The sequence below is a fragment of the Schistocerca gregaria genome, chromosome 3 (assembly GCF_023897955.1).
Source record: "Schistocerca gregaria isolate iqSchGreg1 chromosome 3, iqSchGreg1.2, whole genome shotgun sequence".
NCBI lineage: Eukaryota > Metazoa > Arthropoda > Insecta > Orthoptera > Acrididae > Schistocerca > Schistocerca gregaria.
This window is the reverse complement of record NC_064922.1, coordinates 228,445,930-228,468,806: the sequence shown is the minus strand read 5'-3', so window position 1 is coordinate 228,468,806 and position 22,877 is coordinate 228,445,930. Positions and strand designations below refer to the sequence as shown.

Here is a 22,877-nt window from a genome sequence, read left to right as displayed (position 1 = left end):
TATTTAGGCCATATGACCATATTGCACCATGTTCGTGCCTTGTTCTGCACCTGAATGTGATAGAAAATATATGTAGCTGTCCCAAAGTACTAAGGCATTTCTTTTAAATTTAAGCAGATGGAGCAGAATGTTTGAATGTTATAACAGCACCAAACAATGAGGTAATGTTTAGTGAAGACTGTGATAATGAAGCACTGATATATTTTCAGGTTTGCTTCAAGGCAGGATCAGCAGCATCCAGAAACATGGCTGAGTTCAAAGTGCACTTGTCCTCTGTGTCGCAGTACATTTTGTATCCTTGATGTGTGCATGATACAAAAGTGACAATAAAAGTATTTTTGTATGTTTAAGATTAACCAGATTTTTTTATATTTGTAATTGTGTATCTTCATAATAAAGAATTTTCGTTCGAGATCGTAGTTTCTTTTAATCCTCACAGTCTCTCTCTCTCTCTGTCTTACACACACACACACACACACACAAACACACACACACACACACACACACCTACATATTTATTAGACTTTTCCCTGCAGATGCATTCAACACATAAATTTCACAAACCTCCTCCTGCCCCTTCCTTTTGTCCCCCACTTCCACTGTCTGTCTCTCTGCCCACATCATCCTCCAAACTCTACCTATCTCCATTTCCCCAGTATCTCTCCATCTCCTCCTGCTCCCCTCCATTTGTCCATATCCTCTGCCCCCTCTCTCGGAAAATGTCTTCCCCTTCTCCTCCATTCTTCCATATCCTCCTCACCCTCTCTCTCTCTCTCTCTCTCTCGATCTCCTCCATTCTCTCTCCCTGTCAGTCTCATTCTCTCTATTTCTCTTTCCTTTTTCCATTTCTCTGTCCACCCACTCATGCCCTCACTCTGTTCATGCCTTCCTGATCCCTCTGCTTATCCTCCCCCACCCTCCCCCAATCCTTCCCCCCCTCCTCCCCCAGTCACTGGTAACTTCAGAGTTGAGTGCCTATAAGCTCCAAACACTTGCACAAACAGACCAGCCCCTCCCCTATCTGTCTCAAACTTTCACCTGCTATGCCCATCCGCACATCTAACTCCTGCAAAATAGGTCAAAAAAACCATGCCAATACTATTGCCACAACACACCTGGCGAGCTGGGCAGTCTACAAGTTGTGTGCTGACTTTTAGGCTTCCCAGCAAATCAGGTTGACAAGGCAGGCTCATACTACCACAACACAACACACCTGTCTTGCAAGGCAACCTATACGTCAAGATCTGTGGGGTGGGGGGACACATTCTTTCCATATTGGAGTTAGGAGGTTACAAACCGCACAGTGCTGATACTTGCGAAGTTTACCATTGGTGTGCCAAATTTGCTTGAAATCCATCCAGGGTTTTGGGAGGACATTCCAGACTTACATACATATAGACCATTAAAGGAGTCGTAGACTTCTTTTGTAATCATAAGTTCCTGTACCAGCACACAGGTAAAGGAGATAAGAGGTCAGAAGAATGAAGGGCATTTGTTTAAAGTGTAAGTAATCATTTGAACTGATACATGAAGCATTAAGGATGCAAGAAGCCATTCATAAAACATTGACCACTAACTGAATAGTTTCTTTATTAGAAAAAAGGAAGTTATTCAGTTTGGATAGCTATTTTTTAAAAGATTATAGTTCTCTATTTTTTAATTAGAAAATCACAAATATGTTATTTTTATTTGGAAAACACAAAGTAGGCAAGTAACTACAGCACTAAGGGAATTCAATAATATATTTGAATCACAAGGACTGCATCTGTGTATTATTACCAACAAAAGAAAATTTAGCCTATCTGGTAGTGATTTTCACGAGAGTAAAATTCTGAAATACTTTCTCTATTTGTGAGTAATTGCACAACCGTAAGAAAACATAGGAACAGTAATTTTTATGTAACATAACTTTAGTTTATTAGACCAATTACAAAATGTAACTTGTCAAAACGTCTCATTCTGAGTGATGTCATCTTGAAATTTCACTTTTAAGTAAGATGAAAAACTGCTCCATGAGATGAAACCAAACTACAGTAGAACAAGAGCTAAGCATTTTCATATGAACATCATAGTCAACATCAGTAGCAGTACCCATGTGATATAACTGTTAGATAAATATCTATCCTGCACTTTTTCATGCATTATAGCTTGTAGTCATAAGCCTCCATGTTGCTCCTGCATGTTTTCTAATGTCCTCTGCTCACTTTTCGTTAAGTCATTTTGGGACCCAGCAAAGAGCTTTCTTGGACTATCTACAATCCACTGTTATGTCTATATGCCTTCCCTACCTCCATTTTATTTCCATGTGGTCATAATTACATGACAAATTTATTTGTTTTCCAATCGTTTGTTAACTGATCCATTGATTTGTTTTCCTGTCTTTTGTTACCTGATCCATTTATTTGTTTTGCTGTCTTTTTAGTAATTTCCAACATTCATTTCTCTATTAGTTTTGAGCAGTCCTTACTTTTTGAAAGGTTTTCACATTAAAATGCCACATGTTACTGCCATAAGTAAAACTTTCAATGCAAACAAGTTGTAAAATTTTGTTTTCAGACAGATCAGAGGTTTAGATTTCGAAATCATTTTCAGCTTAAACTTTTCATCCCACTTTTATTGCTTTATTTCTTTCGTGTCCATCTAGTTACAGGATTCAACAGAAAAAACAAGAATACAACAATTTACAGTTGGTTCTGTGATTATATTGTTAATTTATACTAATTTCTTTTCAATATGTTGGTTATTCATTATTTTAGTCTTATTGTAACTAATTTTCAGCTTTACTTTCCAAATTGCACAATACAGATTTTTCATTCCTTTTTTTATTTGCACAAGAGGCAGATATTAAAATTACATCAGCAAACAAAGTTGATTCAGTTACAGTCATTTATTCGTGTATTCCTTCTTCTTTCTCCCAGTTTAGGATCTGAAAAATTGCTTTATTGTTTCTGAGACTAGTGGTTTTGAACCTCTGGTCTGACTGTGGCCTGATGAATTGTAAACAGATCACGAGGAAAGACTGAATCAGTGCCTTGTTACCCAAGGACTGCTAGGGCAGATTTTGTTGAACTGACTTCGAAAATTTCTCAAAATCAAGGAATCCCAGGCAAAGTGGTCATTCTTACCCATTGCTCTATTCTCCAGTTTTGTATACAAATTAAAATGATTCATTGTACTATATCCACTTCTAAATCCAACTTGTTCCTTTGCCTTGCTGAAGTCTATCACTTTTTCTATGTGGTTGGTTAAAGGAGAGCAAGCTGGAACTCCCATCTGTTTTACTGCAGCTCTACTATTTTTTTTATTTTTCAATATCCATATATTTTCTAAGTAGTATACAGATTGTAGGTACTCAAATATTTCAAAACCTTAGCTGTGCTTGTCCCCATTTAAATTCATTATTCAATGCACTATTTTCAGTATACTGATTCCTAAGATGCAGCTAGTTTTATTTTGTGAAATAAGGGAACTGCAGAACAGCAACTTAGTCCATAATCTATTATTGTACACAATAAGAGAGTGTGTATTAAACAGCTGTGGTGCAGTTTCTCCGTTTTACAAAATAGACATACAAAGCTGTGGTTGCTCCATAAGAAGAATTCTTTATCCAGCTAGTTTCACTGGAAAATCTGTTAATCAAATGATATCACTGATTTGAACTTTTGACTATAGTTCAGCTTGGAAATTTTCACATGAGTTAGTATGTATTTATGGACTTAATGACATAGTTCATTACAAAAGACTAACATTCCAACTTTACGGTAATGCATTTCAATTTCTGTAAAACTAATTAACTTACATAAACAATCAATTTTTGACAGATAGATAAAAAAATCTACTCACCATAAGTGGCAGAACACACACATAAAAGAAGATTGTAATTAGGCAAGCTTTTGGAGTAGGTGCCTTCCTCCTCAGGCAGAAGGGTTGAAGGGGAAGGAAGGAGGGTGAAGGAAAAGGGCTGGAGAGGTCTAGCAAAAGGTTAGATTTTGAGAAAGTCACCCAGGACCATGGATCAGGAGAAACTTAATGCATGGGATGAGAAGGAAAGACTGATTTTTTGGGAACTACATTAGGTGAGATTTGAAAACCTGAGAATGTATAGGTGGAAGACAGAGTAATATGCAGGAGAGAGGTTACTGCTTAAACATCTTTCGTGAGCTAATAAAGGTGAAAAGCTAAGTACATTGTACATAACAGAGGTGAGTGGTGAAAAATAGACAGATAAGACAAAGAAAGATGTAGAAAACTAAAACAGAGTGAAGAAAAGAGTAGCCACTGTGAATAAATGCTGAGATGGAAGAAATTAACGTAAATTAAGGCCAGGTGGGTGGCGAGAACCAAAGACATGTTGTAGCACTATCAAACATACCAACCATTTTCTAGATCGTCTGAAATCTGACCGTCCCACTCCCACCACACACCTTGCTTGTTTCCATTGATGCCACCTTCCTCTGTACTAACGTCCCCCACATACATGCTCTGTCTGCTACTGAACGTTTCCTCAGTCAACACCCACCTGATTCCAAACCTATGGAATCCTTTGAACTCAACTTAATCGTCTTTATACTTACCAACAACTGCTTCACCTTTGAGGACCAGACATATAAAAGAATCAGGGGTACGGCCATGGGAACCAGGATGGCTCCTTCGTGTGCCAACCTTTTCATGAGTCACTTGGAGGGGGCTTTCTTGGGCGATAAGTCTTCATCCTTGGTTTGGTTTAGATACATTGATGACATCTTTACCACTTTTACTCATGGTGAGGCTGACCTGCTAAAATTTCTGGAATCTCTGAATACCTTCTCCCAATTAAATTTCACGTGGTCGTATTCTGAACCCCTTCCCACTTTCCTTGTTGATCTCGTCCTCACTGAAGGCCAGCTACATACTTCTAGCCACATTAAACCACAACATGACAATCGTGACCTTAGCACCTGTTTCACTACACACGTCATCTGGATTCTTCCCCCAGACACCAGTTTCTCAGAACTCCACAGGTGGGAACTAGCACTACAACATGTCCTTGGTTCTCACCACTGACCCGGTCTTAACTTACGTTAATTACTTCCGTCTCAGCATTTCTTCCTTATAACTACTCTTTGCTTCACTCCGTTTTAGTTTTCTACATCGTCTTACTCATCTATTTTTCACCACCCCCCTCCCGCCTCTGTTACGTACAATCCACTTATCTTTTCACTCTTATTAACTCATGCATGATGTTTAAGCAGTAATCTCTGTCTGCATACTACCCTGTATTCCACCTTTAAGCTCTCAGATTTTCACCGAGCGAGGTGGCACAGTGGTTAGCACACTGGACTTGCATTCGGGAGGATGATGGTTCAATCCCGCGTCCGGCCATCCTGATTTAGGTTTTCCGTGATTTCCCTAAATTGCTACAGGCAAATGCCGGGATGGTTCCTTAGCAAGGGCACGGCCGACTTCCTTCCCCGTCCTTCCTTAATCTGATGAGACCGATGACCTCGCTGTTTGGTCTCTTCCCCCAAATAATCCAATCCAATCCAATCAGATTTTCAAATTTCGCTCAATGCAGTCCCCAACAATCAGTCTTTCCTTCTCATCCCGTACGATAGGTCTCCCCGACTCGCGGTTCTGGGTGACTGTCCCAAAGTCTACCCTTTCCCTGGACCTCTCCAGCCCTTTTTCTTCATCCCTCTTACTTCTGCTCCAACACTTATGCCTCAAGGAGGAACTATTGGCCCTGAAAGCTTGCCAATTACAACCGTCTTTTATATGTGCATGTTCTGCCGCCACTCGGTGAATAGACTTTTTATCTGTCCAATTAAATAATTTTGTCAATAATTGATTGTTTTCATTGTTACAATGTTTTTAGGGATAACGTGGAAAAAGGGACATTACCTGGAAATCTGTACAGTTTACATCTTTTGCACAGTTTCTAGAAATCACCAGGGGCTGAAAATACCGATACAGTTGTAACATTCTTTTATTAACAGATGACCGGTTTCGGGTGTCATAACTTGGTGCTGTCACTCCAAGCGCTGTGGTGGACATGTACAAGACGTGGTGTGCTACCAAATAGTGCAAGAGCCCGAAACTGGTCATGTGTTAAAAAGAATCTTACAACTGCAGCAGTATTTTCAGCTGCTGATATAATGCTCAATTGCAGATATTCCTTCAACAGGATTGTTTTTTCTAGAAATCAGTTTATAGCTATTATACAAGACATCAGTCAATGAGACTGAGAGCTTACTGAACAGTGCAGGTAGACACCGTCACATGGAGATAATTTTAGTGCACATATTTTATGTTATGGAGAGAGGATTGATAATTTGCCATGCAGAGGACCTGGGTTTAATTCCTGGTACAGCCAGCAATTTTTCTTTGGTGGGAGAACTGGAAGTTTTCACTCAGTCTTGTGATTCCAAATGATAGCTACCTGAATGAGAAGCAGTTGCTCCAAGATATGGCAATCTGACAATGGCCTGAAGAACAGTGTGCTTGACCACATGCCTCTCCATAATGCATATGAATGAAGCCAAGGACAGAGGATGATATGGTGGCCAGCCAACACTGAATGGTGAATAGAGATGTGGAAATGGAAATGGATTACTAATTGCTTGAATAACTGGAAAAATTGATTGGAAAGAATAATTTCAAAACAAAAATTTGAAAGTAATTTATTAATCTGTGCACAGTCTTGGGTGAACTTTAACTGACAACAATATCAACAGACCTTTAATATCATTACATTCCAGGTCAATAAACATAATTTGCAGTATGTACTGCTGCTTCCAGTAGTGTGCGGTACCAAATAATCACTGTAACCATTGAAACTGTCGATATGTCACACGAAGTACAATATTTTCAGTATAAGTAAACCAAGTTCCATAGACACCTATCAAGTCTGTGTCATTACCTTCACATTAATTCCATTGTGTTTAGTCTTGAGTGTGACACTGTTGAATGCAAGAACGCTCCTCCAGGTACCGCGTGAATTATTATTGTCTGCACCAAACCTCCTGATGCAGGATCTCAGCAGTGAGTAAAATGATGAACAGATAGGGTATGAAATTATGACTGTGAAAATAAATATTCCTTTTCTAATAACTTTTTATAATACTTTTAATGAACAGGTAAAATGCACATTTTTAACACTACTCGTACAACGGATCCAAGCACACGTCCTTACGCTACCACTTCCTGAAACAAAAGAAGAGACATGAATTAATAAAGTGAAGAGTGTATTTCTTACTTTGTTTCATACAGATATTAACGATGTATCAAAACATTATCCTTGTCACAAAACAACCTGTTAATTTACCTTTGGTGGTGCCTTTGGTTTATAACTCATTCAGTTTACATATAACTTACGTATAAGAAAAGAAAAATAATATGTTTCAGTACAATTGCCTCCTCCTGTGCACTGACATCATATGGAGGTGCACAGTTGCTGAGCTTATTTTCCCTTTTTGAGGTTTGATAATCCTGGCCGGAATGGGCATAACCTTTATTTTTGGCCATTGTAGTTATCTTGAGTGGTTATCAATTAATATGGACATGTCAGCTTATTTTAACCCATACATATATAAGTTTTCTCTCCTAACAAAGTGCGTGCTGTAACCACATAGTCCCATTTTTGTCAGTCATCATCTGCACAGTGTTAGCTTGCGAAGTACATGCACACAGCCCAATGTCCATTATCGCCACAGTTTGCACTCATATATTTACAGTATGAGGCCAGAGGCTTTCATTGCACAAATTTGTGAAGCTCGTGTTCAGCGGTGTGATCGTTTGTGAAATCTTCAATGTGGTAACAACTGGTTTCCATATCAGTGGCTTGAGGAATTTGTTTCACCTCGTTGCTCTCACTTATTCTGTGGGAAGCCAGCCGTACATCCAACATCCGGCGACAAGGTAAGTTCCTTGCTGCTTGTATGACGTTGTCGAGCACAAAAAATTCGTGTTACATGAAGTATTGCCATTTTTAGTTTACCACATGCACACCCACATATTGTTTTAACACATGTACATGTAACACTTTGCAGCCAGGTTTGGCATGTTTTTGCACTTTGTTTTTAGGAGTGTTTCATACAGTTGCAATACATAAATTTCCTGCACTGTCGTTTCTGCATACTGTACACATAACATAATAAAATACAAATACAATTACAAAATACACTTATCCTATTCATTTGCTGAAATGCCATTATCGTCACTCATATGCATTATAGTGTGTAACATATTCTCTCCCCTTTTTATATGTAGGGTCATTGCTTGTCATTTGGTTTTAGTACATTTTATCAGATTTCTTTTTCATTACATTATTTGATTCCAGTTATATGAGTACACATTTTACAGGTGTTTGATTATACATGCCTCATATAACGTTTATAAAATAATAGATTCTGTTTTCATTTATAGCATAAATTGATAAACATTTCATTTCAATTTACAGTAACTTCTTGACTGAGCATATTTATCAATTCAAAAAGAATCAAAGAAGTAAACAATAGTCGCCACAAAAGACACTACGCACCGCCCATATAACTATGCATGTCCTTGCCTCTCTAGCTTTCTCCAGGAAGGATCTACAGACTATAGGGTTGCGGAAATTCCACAGAAAGGCATTTATGTGCTCAGTTACATCTCATTAATAGACTTAATGGTGATCCCAAAAACAAAATAATTTGTTGTTTCTAAGCACAACTCAAATCTGACGATACCAGTTGTATCAAATATTTGTTCATTATTTAAAAGTGCAGCGTATTTACTTGTAATGCTCATTGCATAAAGGGTAACAATTTCATGTGCTGAGGTTTTGCAAAGTTGTATCATAAATACAATATGTTACGTATAATGAGCATAACACAATGTTTACATAAGAAACAAACATGCATAAAAATTTTAATGTAATCCAGGTGTTTGATGCCTTCGTAGGTAGTCAATTCTCACAGTAGTTAAGTTTAGACCCCTTGATAATTTGGTAGTACTCAAACTCAGTTCAGCATCATGATATGTGACATAGTGCAACTGTTTTCTTCTTCACATACTTTTACACTATCACATTCATACATATCATAAACTTATAGCTATATTTACTTGCAGTGCGGTCCTTTTTTATGTTTGTATGGTACCTAACACTCTACAAGCATTTATCTTTCTTCACTTTCGGACGTGTCACTGCATCGTTCCCTGGAAGAATAAGCTTAATACTAACTTAAAACTAAATCTTCATAGATAAGTGTATAGTGGATCAGTGGGTACTAATACTTTCTTCATATATTCAACCATGTATTCATTCACTTCAGTGTGCAGTTGTTTTATCACAAAACGTATTTCATGTCATTCCATATAAATCTGAAAGATAAAGTGTATTAGAGGCATGGTGTGGCCTCTTATTCAGTTTGCCGCTTATACTGTACTCGCTCGTTTACCTTCAGCAAGACTTTTCTCATGTACCAAGTATAATTAGTGTGTGCACTGCCAGTACTTAAATGTGTTAGTATAGTACATATTTAGTAGCATAGCTTAAGTAAATATCTCCTAGTTTAGCATACCTTTCCTGTGTATATTATCCCTTAACTTATTTTTGTGTGTGTGTATTGTGTAGATAGTCGCAGGTGTAGTAAATCTCTCCCTTAATTTTCTATGCCTCTTTATTCAGTAAGCTTTACAAATGCTAGTGCAGGCTGTATCTCATCAGGTTTGTTTGTTTTGGAGGTTCTAACACTTCCAGCTGTGCCTGTCTGGCATGCATGCGCTTGTGGTTTGTTGACCAGCTTGTTTCCCAATGCGTATGTGCTGTGTCGCTCTGATACAACTTGGGTCATGGCAAGTTGTTGCAGTGCACGCTACCGTGCATTTAACAAGTTCATTTATTTGTTTACAACTGAGCTACAAGCAAAGCACTATATTTAGACTGTTGTCATCATTAGACGCATAAAAGTAAAAGTCTTCCTCATTACAACCACTCATCACTTACACATTAGATATATAAGCAAAAAATGCAAACAAAAGTTATCCTTAACAACTAACAACATAGATTCTGGAATGTGACTTCCTAGCAGTGTAAATCTAATATTATTATATATTTGTATAACTTACAGGGTATACAGCCCTTCTGTCAATATATAAACATTTTCAAGTCTTTGTGTGGGTAAAAGCCCTTTTCTTTACACGTGTTCGTGTGTATCAGTGTGTATGCTCCCGGGTAGGGGATTTTAGTAATTATGTATGGTCCAGTGCATAGTAGTTGCCACTTACCATCCAATTTTTGTGGATTTGGGATGTGTTCCAAGTAACACCTTTTGTCCTATATAAAATTGTGTTGTATGTTTCAGTTTTCTATCATAAATTCCTTTAGTGTTTTTAGCCCAGGTTTCAAGGTTGATTACTGCTTGTATTTTATCCTCCAGTGATAATTCCTGTATCGCCATCTTGGGCAAAGGCTTCTCCCACTCACCTACTTGTTTGCAATTGAACATTAGCTCGTTTGATGTAAATCTAGTTGATGTATGTGGAAGGTTGTTAACAACTTATAAGAAGGGAGTGACGTATTCAAACCACTGGGTATGTTTATGGGGCATATAGGTCCTCACAACCCGTTGAATTCCTTAAACACTCTTTCTATGGGAGATGCTTCGAGGTGAAATTTGGATACTAAAATGTGTTTGATTTGGTTGGAATCTACAAACTCTTTCCATTTACATCCAACAAACAATGAGGCATTATCTATTAATATGACTTCTGGTTTTCCTACTCTTACAAAATAATCTTGTTTGATTTGTCTTATAATTGAACTGGCTGTATTGTTTTGTACAGTCTTCAGTTTTGCATATTTGGTGAAAATATCATACAAACCAACTATATACTTTACGCTACCCCTACCTCTGGGACAGGGTCCAGCCACACCCACAGATACCTTCTCTAGATGTTTTTTTTTTCCTTTTTAGCCACAATGGGTTGTAGTTCAATCTGTTTAGAGATGTTAGAATGTTTTGTTTTCTAGCAGACAATACACTTTCTTACCACCAGTAATACTCTTTGTCTAAGGTTGTGGAAATAACAATATTTACCTATTTTGTCAGTGCACTTTGCAGTATTGTATACAGACATGGTAAAATCATCCACATATTCCTCTGGCACACACATGTGCCATTGTTATTGTTTGGGATAGTTCCTATGGTGCAGAGTACTTTTGTGAATTGTGAAAAACCTCATCACCAGTTTGCATAAGTTTTGCTCTTACCTTATTCCAGTGTGTGTCTTCCTGCTGTAATTTCTCCATGTGTTTACACATGTGGACATAGTATGGTCAGAGAGTTTTGTCTTCCATTTCCCCTTCCTGCTCTGAAAGATCATTTAATTCCTCTAAGCTTTGTGGTAATCAAGAAAGAGCATCAGCTATTATGTTCTGGTTTCCTTTTATGTACACTACTTCAAAACTGAATTCTTGAAGATACGTACACCACCTGGTTATCCTTGGTGAAGCAATTTACAAGTTAACAATACTTATAGGGACTGATGGTCACAGTATACTTTTGTATGTTTACCCCAAAGGCAATATCCAAACTTTTTAAATGACCATATTACAGCCAAACCCTCCAACTCCATAACTGAATATCAACGTTCAGCTTTGGATAAGGTGCGGCTGACAAAGCTAATTTCTGTAGGGACGATTACCATAGGTCTGTGTGGGGTAAGGTTACCATCTGTGTTGTACTATGAATCCGTTGTTCACTTATTAGTCCATAAATCTCTATGGCACTACCTGCATATTAACAGTCTTCGATTGTACTGGTCTCTCTTCGTATATCAAATCTATTGAGTCCAGGACAGAAAGAAAGTATTCATTGTTGTGTTCCAGGATGGTAATGAGTTTTTCCCTAATGTGGGCAGGTAGACAGCTCTTGCCTCCTATTCTATAATCTCGTAGAACAGACAATAACTTCCTCCTAGGAACCCGGTCATATGCCTTTTCTAGATCTATAAAGCATAGATACAATTCCCCGTTCCACTCGTAACACTTCTCCATTATTTGCCGTAAGCTAAAGATCTTTTCCTGACAACCTCTAAGAGGCCTAAATCGACACTGATTTTCATCCAATTGGTCCTCAACTAATACTTGCACTTTCCTTTCAATAATACCTGAGAAGATTTTACCCACAACGCTGATTAAAGAGATACCTCTGTAGTTGTTACAATCTTTTCTGTTTCCCTGTTTAAAGATTGGTGTGATTACTGCTTTTGTCCAGTCTGATGGAACCTGTCCCAACTCCCAGGCCATTTCAATTATCCTGTGTAGCCATTTAAGACCTGACATGCCACTGTATTTGATGAGTTCCGACTTAATTTCATCCACCCCAGCTGCTTTATTGCACTGCAATCTATTGACCATTTTCCCCACTTCCTCAAATGTGATCCTATTTCCATCATCATTCCTATTCCATTCTACCTCGAAATCTGAAACATTACTGATCGTATTTTCACCTACATTGAGCAACTCTTCAAAATATTCCCTCCATCTGCCCAAGGCATCCACAGGATTCACCAGCAGTTTTCCTGACCTGTCCAAAATACAGGGTGATTCAAAAAGAATACCACAACTTTAAAAATGTGTATTTAATGAAAGAAACATAATATAACCTTCTGTTATACATCATTACAAAGAGTATTTAAAAAGGTTTTTTTTTCACTCAAAAACAAGTTCAGAGATGTTCAATATGACCCCCTCCAGACCTTCGAGCAATATCAACCCAACACTCTTACTCGTTCCACACTCTCTGTAGCATATCAGGCGTAACAGTTTGGATAGCTGCTGTTATTTCTCGTTTCAAATCATCAATGGTGGCTGGGAGAGGTGGCCGAAACACCGTATCCTTAACATATCCCCATAAGAAAAAATTGCAGGGGGTAAGATCAGGGCTTCTTGGAGGCCAGTGATGAAGTGCTCTATCACAGGCTGCCTGGCGGCCGATCCATCGCCTCGGGTAGTTGACGTTCGGGTAACCTTTTTTGTAGGACTCTCCATACAGTTGACTGTGGAATTTGCAGCTCTCTGCTAGCTCTGCGAGTCGATTTTCCTGGGCTGCGAACAAATGCTTGCTGGATGCGTGCTACATTTTCATCACTCGTTCTCGGCCGTCCAGAACTTTTCCCTTTGCACAAACACCCATTCTCTGTAAACTGTTTATACCAACGTTTAATACACCACCTATCAGGAGGTTTAACACCATACTTCGTTCGAAATGCACACTGAACAACTGTCGTCGATTCACTTCTGCCGTACTCAATAACACAAAAAGCTTTCTGTTGAGCGGTCGCCATCTTAGCATCAACTGACACTGACGCCTAGTCAACAGTGCCTCAAGTGAACAAATGTACAACTAAATGAAACTTTATAGCTCCCTTAATTCGCCGACAGATAGTGCTTAGCTCTGCCTTTTGTCGTTGCAGAGTTTTAAATTCCTAAAGTTGTGGTATTCTTTTTGAAGCACCCTGTACTTGTCATTTCCTTCTTACCTCCCTTTCGAAGACTGCTAATTACACTCCAGAATGGTTTTCCAGCAGCTTGACCCATAGTCTCCAATCTATTTCCAAAGTCTTCCCAAGATTTCTTCTTGGATGCTGCAATTATCTGTTTGGCTTTGTTTCTTTCTTCAACATAACTTTCTCTGTCTTCCTGAGTTCTAGTATGTAGCCATTTTTGATACGCCTTCTTTTTCCTTTTACAGGCTGCCTTGACTGTGTCATTCCACCAAGCTGTTTGCTTCTTCCTGCTTTTACACACTACTGTTCCAAGACATTCTTTAGCCACTTCTAGTGCTGTGTCCCTGTACCTTGTCCATTCCTTTTCCAATGACTGTAATTGACTACATTCAACTAACTGGTACCTTTCTGAGATCGCTGTTATGTACTTGTGCCTGATTTCCTTATCCTGAAGTTTCTCGACTCTTATCCTCCTACATATGGACCTGACCACCTGCACTGCCGGCCTCTGTGGCCGAGCGGTTCTAGCCACTTCAGTCCGGAATCGCGCTGCTGCTACGGTCGCAGGTTCGAATCCTGCCTCGGGCAGTTAGGTTTAAGTAGTTCTAAGTCTAGGGGTCTGATGACCTCAGAAGTTAAGTCCCCCAGTACTTAGAGCCATTTGAACCATTTTGGAGGCCATTCTTGAGCAAAATGACAACATTATTTTGTCTAAGGGTGATGAGGCTCATTTTCATTTGAACGGCATGATAAATCAGCGGAACTGTTGTTATTGGGCCAGAGAAAATCCAAAACTAATGCATGAGAGACTATTATGTAGTCCCAAGGTGACTGGGGTGCTGTAACCGGTACAGATGTTATTGTTCATACTTTTTCCAAGACGATAACGAAAATACTGTAACTGTAACCTCGGAACGTTATAGACTGATTATCAGTGAATTCTTCCTACCTGAATTATGAGGAAAATGTATTCCTATCTGGCGAGTTTGGTCTCAGCAGGACGGGTCCACAGCTCACACAACTATAATGTCAATGGATGTTATTCGCATTGTTTCTTGTTATTTTCAGCACATCAACTTGAGACACTGGGTTCAGCCAGTATCTGGTTTTATTCACATATTTTTCAAAATAGGCCCGTAAGCTTTCATGTTTGCTATTTAATGGAGCCTCTTTTTACGGCCTAAGACCAATATTTATCCAGAAAGGCTCTCTCAAACTGTTCATAGTAGTTGCAATGTTCTGCCATGTCTGTAGCCCATAGCAGAAACTCACCCTGTGTGTATCCAACAACAAATCTAATTTTCTGTGCTTTGGTCCAGGTACGAGGTAAAACATTTTGATATGCTCTGATGAAGGCCATGGGGTTTATTCTTTTCCCTTCAGAGGTAAATACCGGAAATTGCCAATGCCTAAGTGATCCTTCATCTGCAAGTAATGTTGACAAAGATGCTGTGCTGTGAGTGACTTGCATATTTATGTTCACTTGTGACATAGCGCATGGCAACTGTGCTTGCTTGACAGTTACAGCTCCTGGCAAGTGTTGTTGCATTCTGAAACCATCACTATTTTCCTTCAACAGGCTAACCACGTATTGTGGGTAACCATTGAAAGTATCCTTATCCATGGGTTTGTTATCTGTCAGTAATGTCAGTAGTTTTAGCAATACTGCCTCATAACCTTTCCTCTGCTTCCTTTATACCTGGATCTGTTTCAGCTAGAAATTGACTTCCTTTCTCTTTAGAGCTGCTTCTACTGTATGTACATACATCTTGCACTCTAACACTACCTTTTCAGCAAGGGTGCTGCCCTTATCCAGCAAACTGGCTTCAGCTTTTTCAGTTATTTCTTTTACATCTGCACATATCTCATCTCTCTGTTTTTAGGGAAATTGTAACTCTACACTTAACTGGTCTACTCTTAGACTTAACTTTTGTACTTTTGTAGGTAAGTTTTTGCACACGTCTTGCAGGTCACTGCCTGTGTACATCCAATTTTTTACTGACGCATCCACTTGGGGCTGTACCATCTGAATTCGAGAATATGCTTCATGAGGGTTCTGTAACTCACCTGCAAGTTGTTCCTGTTTATCGTCTATGGATGATACTCTTTCCATTAACATATTTATATTGTAGGATATGTTGGTAATTATTTCTTGTATTAGTTGTTTACGTAGCTCAGTCAACTTCCATATAGTTCATCAGATAATTCAGTGCATATAGTTTTGCTCACCTCACTGAACAGTTGACTAATACTATTCCTGAAATCATTAAATGCCTGATTTTGCCATATAAACTGTTGTCTTATATTTTCCTGATGTTTTGTGAACTGCTATGTCATACCCTTAAGTTGTTGTGTTACACCTTCCTGATATTCCTGTTGTTTTGTAAACTGTTGTGTTATTTGTTGCAAGAGTTGTGTCAAATTGTGTCTCTCACTAGTATTTACATTGTTTTTATGAACTGTTTCTTGCATTTTTGACTTTGTGAGCAAGTAAACAAAGGAATTTTCGCTGTTGTGCCCTTCAGTATCACTATTTGAAAAAATGTTTCCTGGCGAGAACTGAGAAATTGAGCATCATAAAAGTGATATCATGATTAAATAAAATAGAATGAAACTTCCACATGGGAAAAATATATTAAAAACAAAGATTCCAAGACTTACCATGATATCATGATTAGTTACATTACCAGTGTCATCATTTATTGATAGTGGGATGCCAACCTTGTTGTTTCGTTTGCCATTGACCAGTTCACAAGTTGGTGCATTACCTTCATCCGTTACCAAGCTCGGATTTCCAACATCTTGGCATATTGCATTTTGTAATGAATTTTCAACAATGGCCATTTCCTTTGACTCCATTGTGAATAGTTTTTGACAAAAATATAAAATGAAATTGTGTCTGTACTGGTATTTCTCAATTAAAGTAAATTTAACTGTGTGTTAACTAATGAACCTGGTTATTATCTGACACAGTCTTATAGAATTTAAATGAGTCAAGTTGCACTTTACTGATGACTTTGTACAAATTTTCATCTTTTCTGTAGAAATGCACTTTCCGAAAAGGATATTAATGGGAAGGAAAAGAGATTATCTACTGCCAGAGAGACAGCTCCAAGTGTGGCCGTATAAACATACAGTGTAGCAGCTTCCTACCTTTACTGCTGGGATCAGTATTCCCAGCTTGTCTCATCTGTAGGCAGCATCTAATTTTAATTTGCTCCTTCAATGGTTTTATCACTTCCAATCTCATGGACATGTAACAAATACAATGGCTTACCTTACTGGCCGAAAGCTTTATGTATTTGTGACAGTCTTTTTGTTGTGCCTATTTGCAGCTCAGCATCTCTGCCATGCGGTGACCAGCAACTTTGCTTTTCATAATATTGTAAAATACAATGAAACAATAATATGAATCATTTATCTCAAAAATTTTTATTTTAACAATTGAAAGGTCTGTTATATTTCACTTGGTGCCGTCCTGTCACAGTCACCATTGAATAGAGATGTGTAAATGGAAATGGATTATTAATTGTTTCAATAACTGGAAAAATAGACTGGAAGGAATTGTTGAAAACTTTTTTTGAAGGTAATTTATGAAGCAGTGCACAATCTCGGGTGAACTTTAAGTGATAACAATATCAACAGACCTTTAATATCATTACATTGCAGGTCAATACACATAATCTGCATTATGTACTAGAGATGGGTCATTCGCGAACTAATGGGTCCATAGGAATGGTTCATCAAGATGAACGGAACGAGCGAGGAACAAATTCTAGGGAACGGTCTTTCATAGTTCACTTCGGTCGCGGCTTTCTACATATAGTTCCCAGCAACGTGAAATGGTCAGTCTGGTTCCTTCAGTGGCATGTCAGCCAGTCTCGTTCCAGCCTCGGTCCCGTTCCCATCTGTCTCGGTCTCAGTCGCAGCTTTCTGCTTACAGTTCCCGGGAACGGGAAATGGTCAGTCTGATTCCTGCAATGGCCCGCCGGTGGTCTTGTTCCAGCCTTCGTCCCATTCCCATCTGTCTCGGTCCCAGTCTTAGTCTCACTCAGCCAGACTTGTTCTTCTTCGCGTGATCACTTGCTCATAGTTCAGCATCGAGTTGTTGTTTGTTTCGTTCACTGCGCTCGCCCATTCTGGATCTGTTTCAAATCTCTTTTGAACTCTGAACTTCTGGTTCTTTTCCAGGTATTCTATTGAGTGTCAATGACTGGTAATTAAAATGTATTTAATAATTACCTATATTACATAAAATTATGTATTATGTAATACATACACCTTTTCAGGTAATAAAACAGCATATCAGCTTACTTCACTATTTCAATAAACAGCATAAGGAATACTTGTTTAAAGGCAAGGGTTTTTTGTTATTACACATACAAAGAAAGTCTTCATGGCACACACGAGTGGCCATTTTCTCTCTTTTTTTCATCCGAGGTAAAAGAGCATGTTCAATTGTTATGGAAAGCAGACTGACTTACAACTGAACGAAGTCCGCGAGCCATAATCAAGTGTCTGGTGTCACATTTTGTAAAGAGAATATGGTAACTTCTACAATATTATTTCAATGGTACAGGGTGGCGCACGAAAAATCGGCCCTGAATACTACACTGCTAACTGTTGACTACCAATCGTCATCTATTGTTTTGAAGTTGTTGTTTGCATTAGCTTATTTGTTATTTCTTCACTGCCTCATTATTACAAGTTTACCTATTCTGCTCATAGTGGTCAACAAATCCTGCGTAATTGGCAAGCAGTCTGTACTTGGGGCTAGTTTTTCATGAACCACCTTACATTATTTCACTGAAATCAGCCACATAACACTACAGTTGGCTAAACGAGAGGTTTTGCAGAATCACGAAAATTACAAGTGTGTGAGAATTCTGTTATGAGTAAAAACTCTGTACTCCAGGGCAGAGGCAACTGCCTCCTCTTGGCACCTTCCGTCTTCAGTCATCTATGCTACTGATTTTCAATTTATCATAAGAACCATATACCAAGCACAAATCAATGGTGAACAAGTCAAAATGGACAGTTCACAAAAAAGAGTGATCACCAGTGAACTAGTTCCCAAGGATGAATGAGTTTGCCCATCTCTATTATGTACTGCTGCTTCCAGTAGTGTGTGGTGCCAAATAATCACCACAACCATTGACATTGTTGATTTGTTTAATGAAACACAGTATTTCTAGTACACTACTGGCCATTAAAATTGCTACACCATGAAGATGACGTGCTACAGATGTGAAATTTAACTGACAGGAAGAAGATGCTGTGATATTCAAATGATTAGCTTTTCAGAGCATTCACACAAGGTTGGCGCCGGTGGCTATACCTACAACGGGCTGACATGAGGAAAGTTTCCAACCGATTTCTCATACACAAACAGCAGTTAACCGGTGTTTCCAGGTGAAACATTGTTGTGATGCCTCGTGTAAGAAGGAGAAATGCGTACCATCACGTTTCCGACTTTGTTAAAGGTCGGATTGTAGCCTATCGCAATTGCAGTTTATCGTATCATGACATTGCTGCTCGCGTTGGTCAAGATCCAATTACTGTTAGCAGAATATGGAATCGGTGGGTTCAGGAGGGTAATATGGAATGCCATGCTGGATCAAAACGACCTCGTATCACTAGCAGCCGAGATGACAGGCATCTTATCCGCATAGCTGTAATGGATCGGGCAGCTGCATCTCGATCCCTGAGTCAACAGATGGGAACGTTTGCAAGACAACAACCACCTGCACAAACAGTTCGATAATGTTTGTAGCAGAATGGACTATCAGCTCAGAGACCATGGCTGTGGTTACACTGGATGCTGCATCACAGACAGGAGCACCTGTGATGGTGTACTCAACGACGAACCTGAGTGCACGAATGGCAAAACGTCTTTTTTTTGGTTGAATCCAGGTTCTGTTTACAGCATCATGATAATCGCATCCATGTTTGGGGACATCGCGGTGAACGCACATCGGAAGCGTGTATTCATCATCATCATACTGGCTTATTGCCCAGCGTGATGGTATGGGGTACCATTGGTTACCCGTCTCAGTCACCTCTTGTTCGCATTGATGGCACTTTCAACAGTGGACATTACATTTCAGATGTGTTACAACCCGTGGCTCTAACCATTTGATCCCTGCGAAACCCTACATTTCAGCAGGATAATGCACGACCGCATGTTGCAGGTCCTGTACAGGCCTCTCTGGATACAGAAAATGTTCAACTGCTGCTCTGGCCAGCACATTCTCCAGATCTCTCACCAATTGAAAACGTCTGGTCAGTGGTGGCCGAACAACTGGCTCATCACAATATGCCAGTCACTACTCTTGATGAGCTGTGGTATCGTGTTGAAGCTGCATGGGCAGCTGTACCTGTACACGCCATCCAAACACTGTTTGACTCAATGCCCAGGCGTATCAAGGCTGTTATTACAGCTAGAGGTGGTTGTTCTGGGTAATGATTTCTCAGGATGTATGCACCCAAACTGCGTGAAAATGTAATCACATGCCAGTTCTAGTGTAATATATTTGTCCAATGAATACCGTTTATCATCTGCATTTCTTCTTGGTGTAGCAATGGGCAGTAGTGTATAAGTAAACAAAGTTCAATAGGTGCCTACCAAGACTGAGTCATTACTTTCACATTAAATCCATTGTGTTTAGTCTTGAGTGTGGTAATGTTGATGCAGGAATGCTCCTCTGGATATCATGTAAATTATTCTTGTCTGCACCAAACCTCTTGATGCAGGATCTTGGTGACAAGTGAAATGATGAACAGATAGGCTTTGAACTTATAACCGTGTGAATAAATATTCCTTTTCTAAAACTTTATATAATACTTTTGATGAATGATTAAAATACACATTTTTACAACGCTGGTATGACAGATCCAACCATACGTCCGTACACTACCACTCCATGAATCAAAAAGAGTGAAGATACATGAATTAATAAATTGAAGAGCATATTTCTTGCTTTGTTTTATACAAGTATTTAACAAGGTATCATAACATTATCCTTGCCACAAATAAAAGTCGTTAATTTACCTTTGATGGTGCCTTTGGCTTATAACTCATTCAGATAACATGTAGCTTAAATATAAGAAGAGAAAAGAAAAGAACTCTCATTCTCATATTACATAGGTCATATCTGTGTGAAACATCCAATTGTAAGGCTTGTCCCAGTGGTCTATCCAGACCAAGCAAAGATGCTGTGCTGGCGAGACACTGGACTCACAATTTGAATTTCCTTGCTGCCATTTAAATTTACGTTTCCTAGATTCCCATAAGTTGCATAAGTCAAATGCTGAGATGGTTCCTTTGAAACAAACAGGATCAGTGTCCTTCCACATTCTTCTCCATCCTGAACTTGTACCCCAACTCTGATAAACTCATTGTTGACAGGATCTTCCCAGAAGACTCAGTTCCAGCTTCCTCTGGCATATACTATCCCATTGCAGAAAATTTCATCTCTGAAAGTAGTTATATTGTCTCTTAACTGTACTGGAACCATCCGGCTTCTTAGGTGGACACAACCCATGCCCTTCCATATTGCATCCAAATGACACCATTGGCAAAGGATGACATGACAGCTAGACAACACTGTAGCTTCCAGGTCCTGATCATGAAGTGATTGTCTTTTCTGTTTTTCTACATTTTTGTAGTTTTATTGAGCAGTCAAAAGTCTAGGATAGAACGACAACAATATGGAAAGTATTGATTGCTACGCAACACACAGAGGTGCTGTTTAATCACAGACAGCCACCATAAAAAAGAATACTAGAAAAATTTCAGATTTTGGACCAAGTCCTTCTTAAGAAGTAAAAAACTCACTCATATTCACACAACAAAAACTCATATTCACATGGCCACTGCCTCCAGACCTTACAGACCAGAGACATGATCCATCTGTGTCAGTTTTTGTTGTGTATACATGTGTGAGTTATCTGCTTCTGAAAAAAGTCTTTGTCCAAATGCTGAAATATTTCTAGCATTCTTCCTCATTGTGACTGTCTATGACTCAGCACATCCCCTATGTGGTGAGTAACAATTTATCCCTTCTATTTAGTTTTGTTGATAAAGTTGTAGTTGTGCTATTGTTGGAAATCACATATATATGTATCATCACTGCCACCACCATCACCACCATCACCACTGAAGTGTTCCATGGTGAGGAATCTCCAATAAGAACATGTGCATATCCAAAACAAAACACCTTTTATTCTTAACATTCAGTTCTGAATCTTTGAAGCACAAATTGGTACGTAAAGGTTTGTCACCGAACCAAAAACTAACAAACTGAAGATGGTGTCCACAAAAGGTTCTCTCTGGAAATTTGTTAATGAAAAAAACAGTCTTTTCCAATTATTGCCATTAATTAGTCTGTGGATCACTACTTTGAATACAAATCACTATCCTGTGGACAGTCTATTAATAAAGACATCCAGTGAAAAAATTAAGCCTTCCTTGACAAATAAGGAGAAATCTGAATTACTGGTAAAAACTAAAGTCCACACTTAAAAGTGTCTTTGTAAACTTAAAGTTCACTACAACAGCCTGAGACAAAACTGCTGATTTGTTTGGCTGAAATCAAACACCAGTGAGATATCACACTTCAGTAGAAAAGCGCCCTGGCAGGGCGGGGTGATGAGGAGTGGGTGGCGCAGCATCTGGCGGTGATCAACTGCATGGTCAGTGAGCTCAAGGAAGCTGACTGGGATGAATCTGTTTGCAGAGCTGCCAATCTGGCCCTAAATATTCTGGCAACAGATGCACACAGAATTCCTATAGGCTGTGTGACATGTTTGCAGAAGCATAATATAGTGAGGCATTCTTGGCTAATGAAGCCAGTGGTGTGCACGCATTCTCACCACTTGACTTCCATGCCAAAGGGGCTTTCTTGTACCATTGAAATTTGCCGAAAGCTCGCCTGCACCACTGACCTGGTGCAGTAATCAAGTATTAGGCCATCTGCATGCTGTTTCAGTGGTGTGGCACTGGCACATAGTCTCAAGATGCCAGTCATCATCATCATTATTATTGTCACCAACATCATTATGACTTACTTCACATCTACTCAGGATAAGGGCTTCCTTTAGATGTTTCTATGTATTATAAGTCTGCAGTCATTTGTTTTCATGTCAGTATTGCATATTTTCTAATGTCATCTACACATCTGTTTGTTCATCACTAGGCCATTTCTGTTTGCATGGAATCAAATGAAGAACTTTCTTAGTCTAACTACCACCCATTCATTTGGTTACATGTCCTCAACACCTCGTATTTATATATATTCATAAATATTATGCTCAAGAAGCAAAAAGAAATTTAAATTGGGGCATACTGACTGCAGTAGTACTCCGCGAAAAAAAAAAAAAAAAAAAAAAAAAAAAAAAAAAAAAAA

General features: G+C 38.9%; 1 protein-coding gene and 1 long non-coding RNA gene across 4 annotated transcripts in view; one reads left to right on the top strand and one right to left on the bottom strand.

The window, feature by feature from the left end:
• The window catches only part of LOC126353844 (E3 ubiquitin-protein ligase TM129), a 41,006-nt gene extending 40,594 nt beyond the window's left edge, over window positions 1-412 (top strand). The window contains exon 6 of the mRNA XM_050002990.1: window positions 210-412. Within this exon, the coding sequence (XP_049858947.1) occupies window positions 210-324 (115 nt within the window). The 3' untranslated portion in view covers window positions 325-412. The remainder of the gene's footprint in view (window positions 1-209) is intronic.
• A 6,267-nt stretch (window positions 413-6,679) lies between these two features.
• Window positions 6,680-22,877, bottom strand: part of LOC126356232 (uncharacterized) — a 53,102-nt gene continuing 36,904 nt past the window's right edge. For all 3 annotated transcript variants that reach the window (XR_007565612.1, XR_007565613.1, XR_007565614.1), the window contains exon 3: window positions 6,680-7,182. This is a non-coding gene — a long non-coding RNA (uncharacterized LOC126356232). The remainder of the gene's footprint in view (window positions 7,183-22,877) is intronic.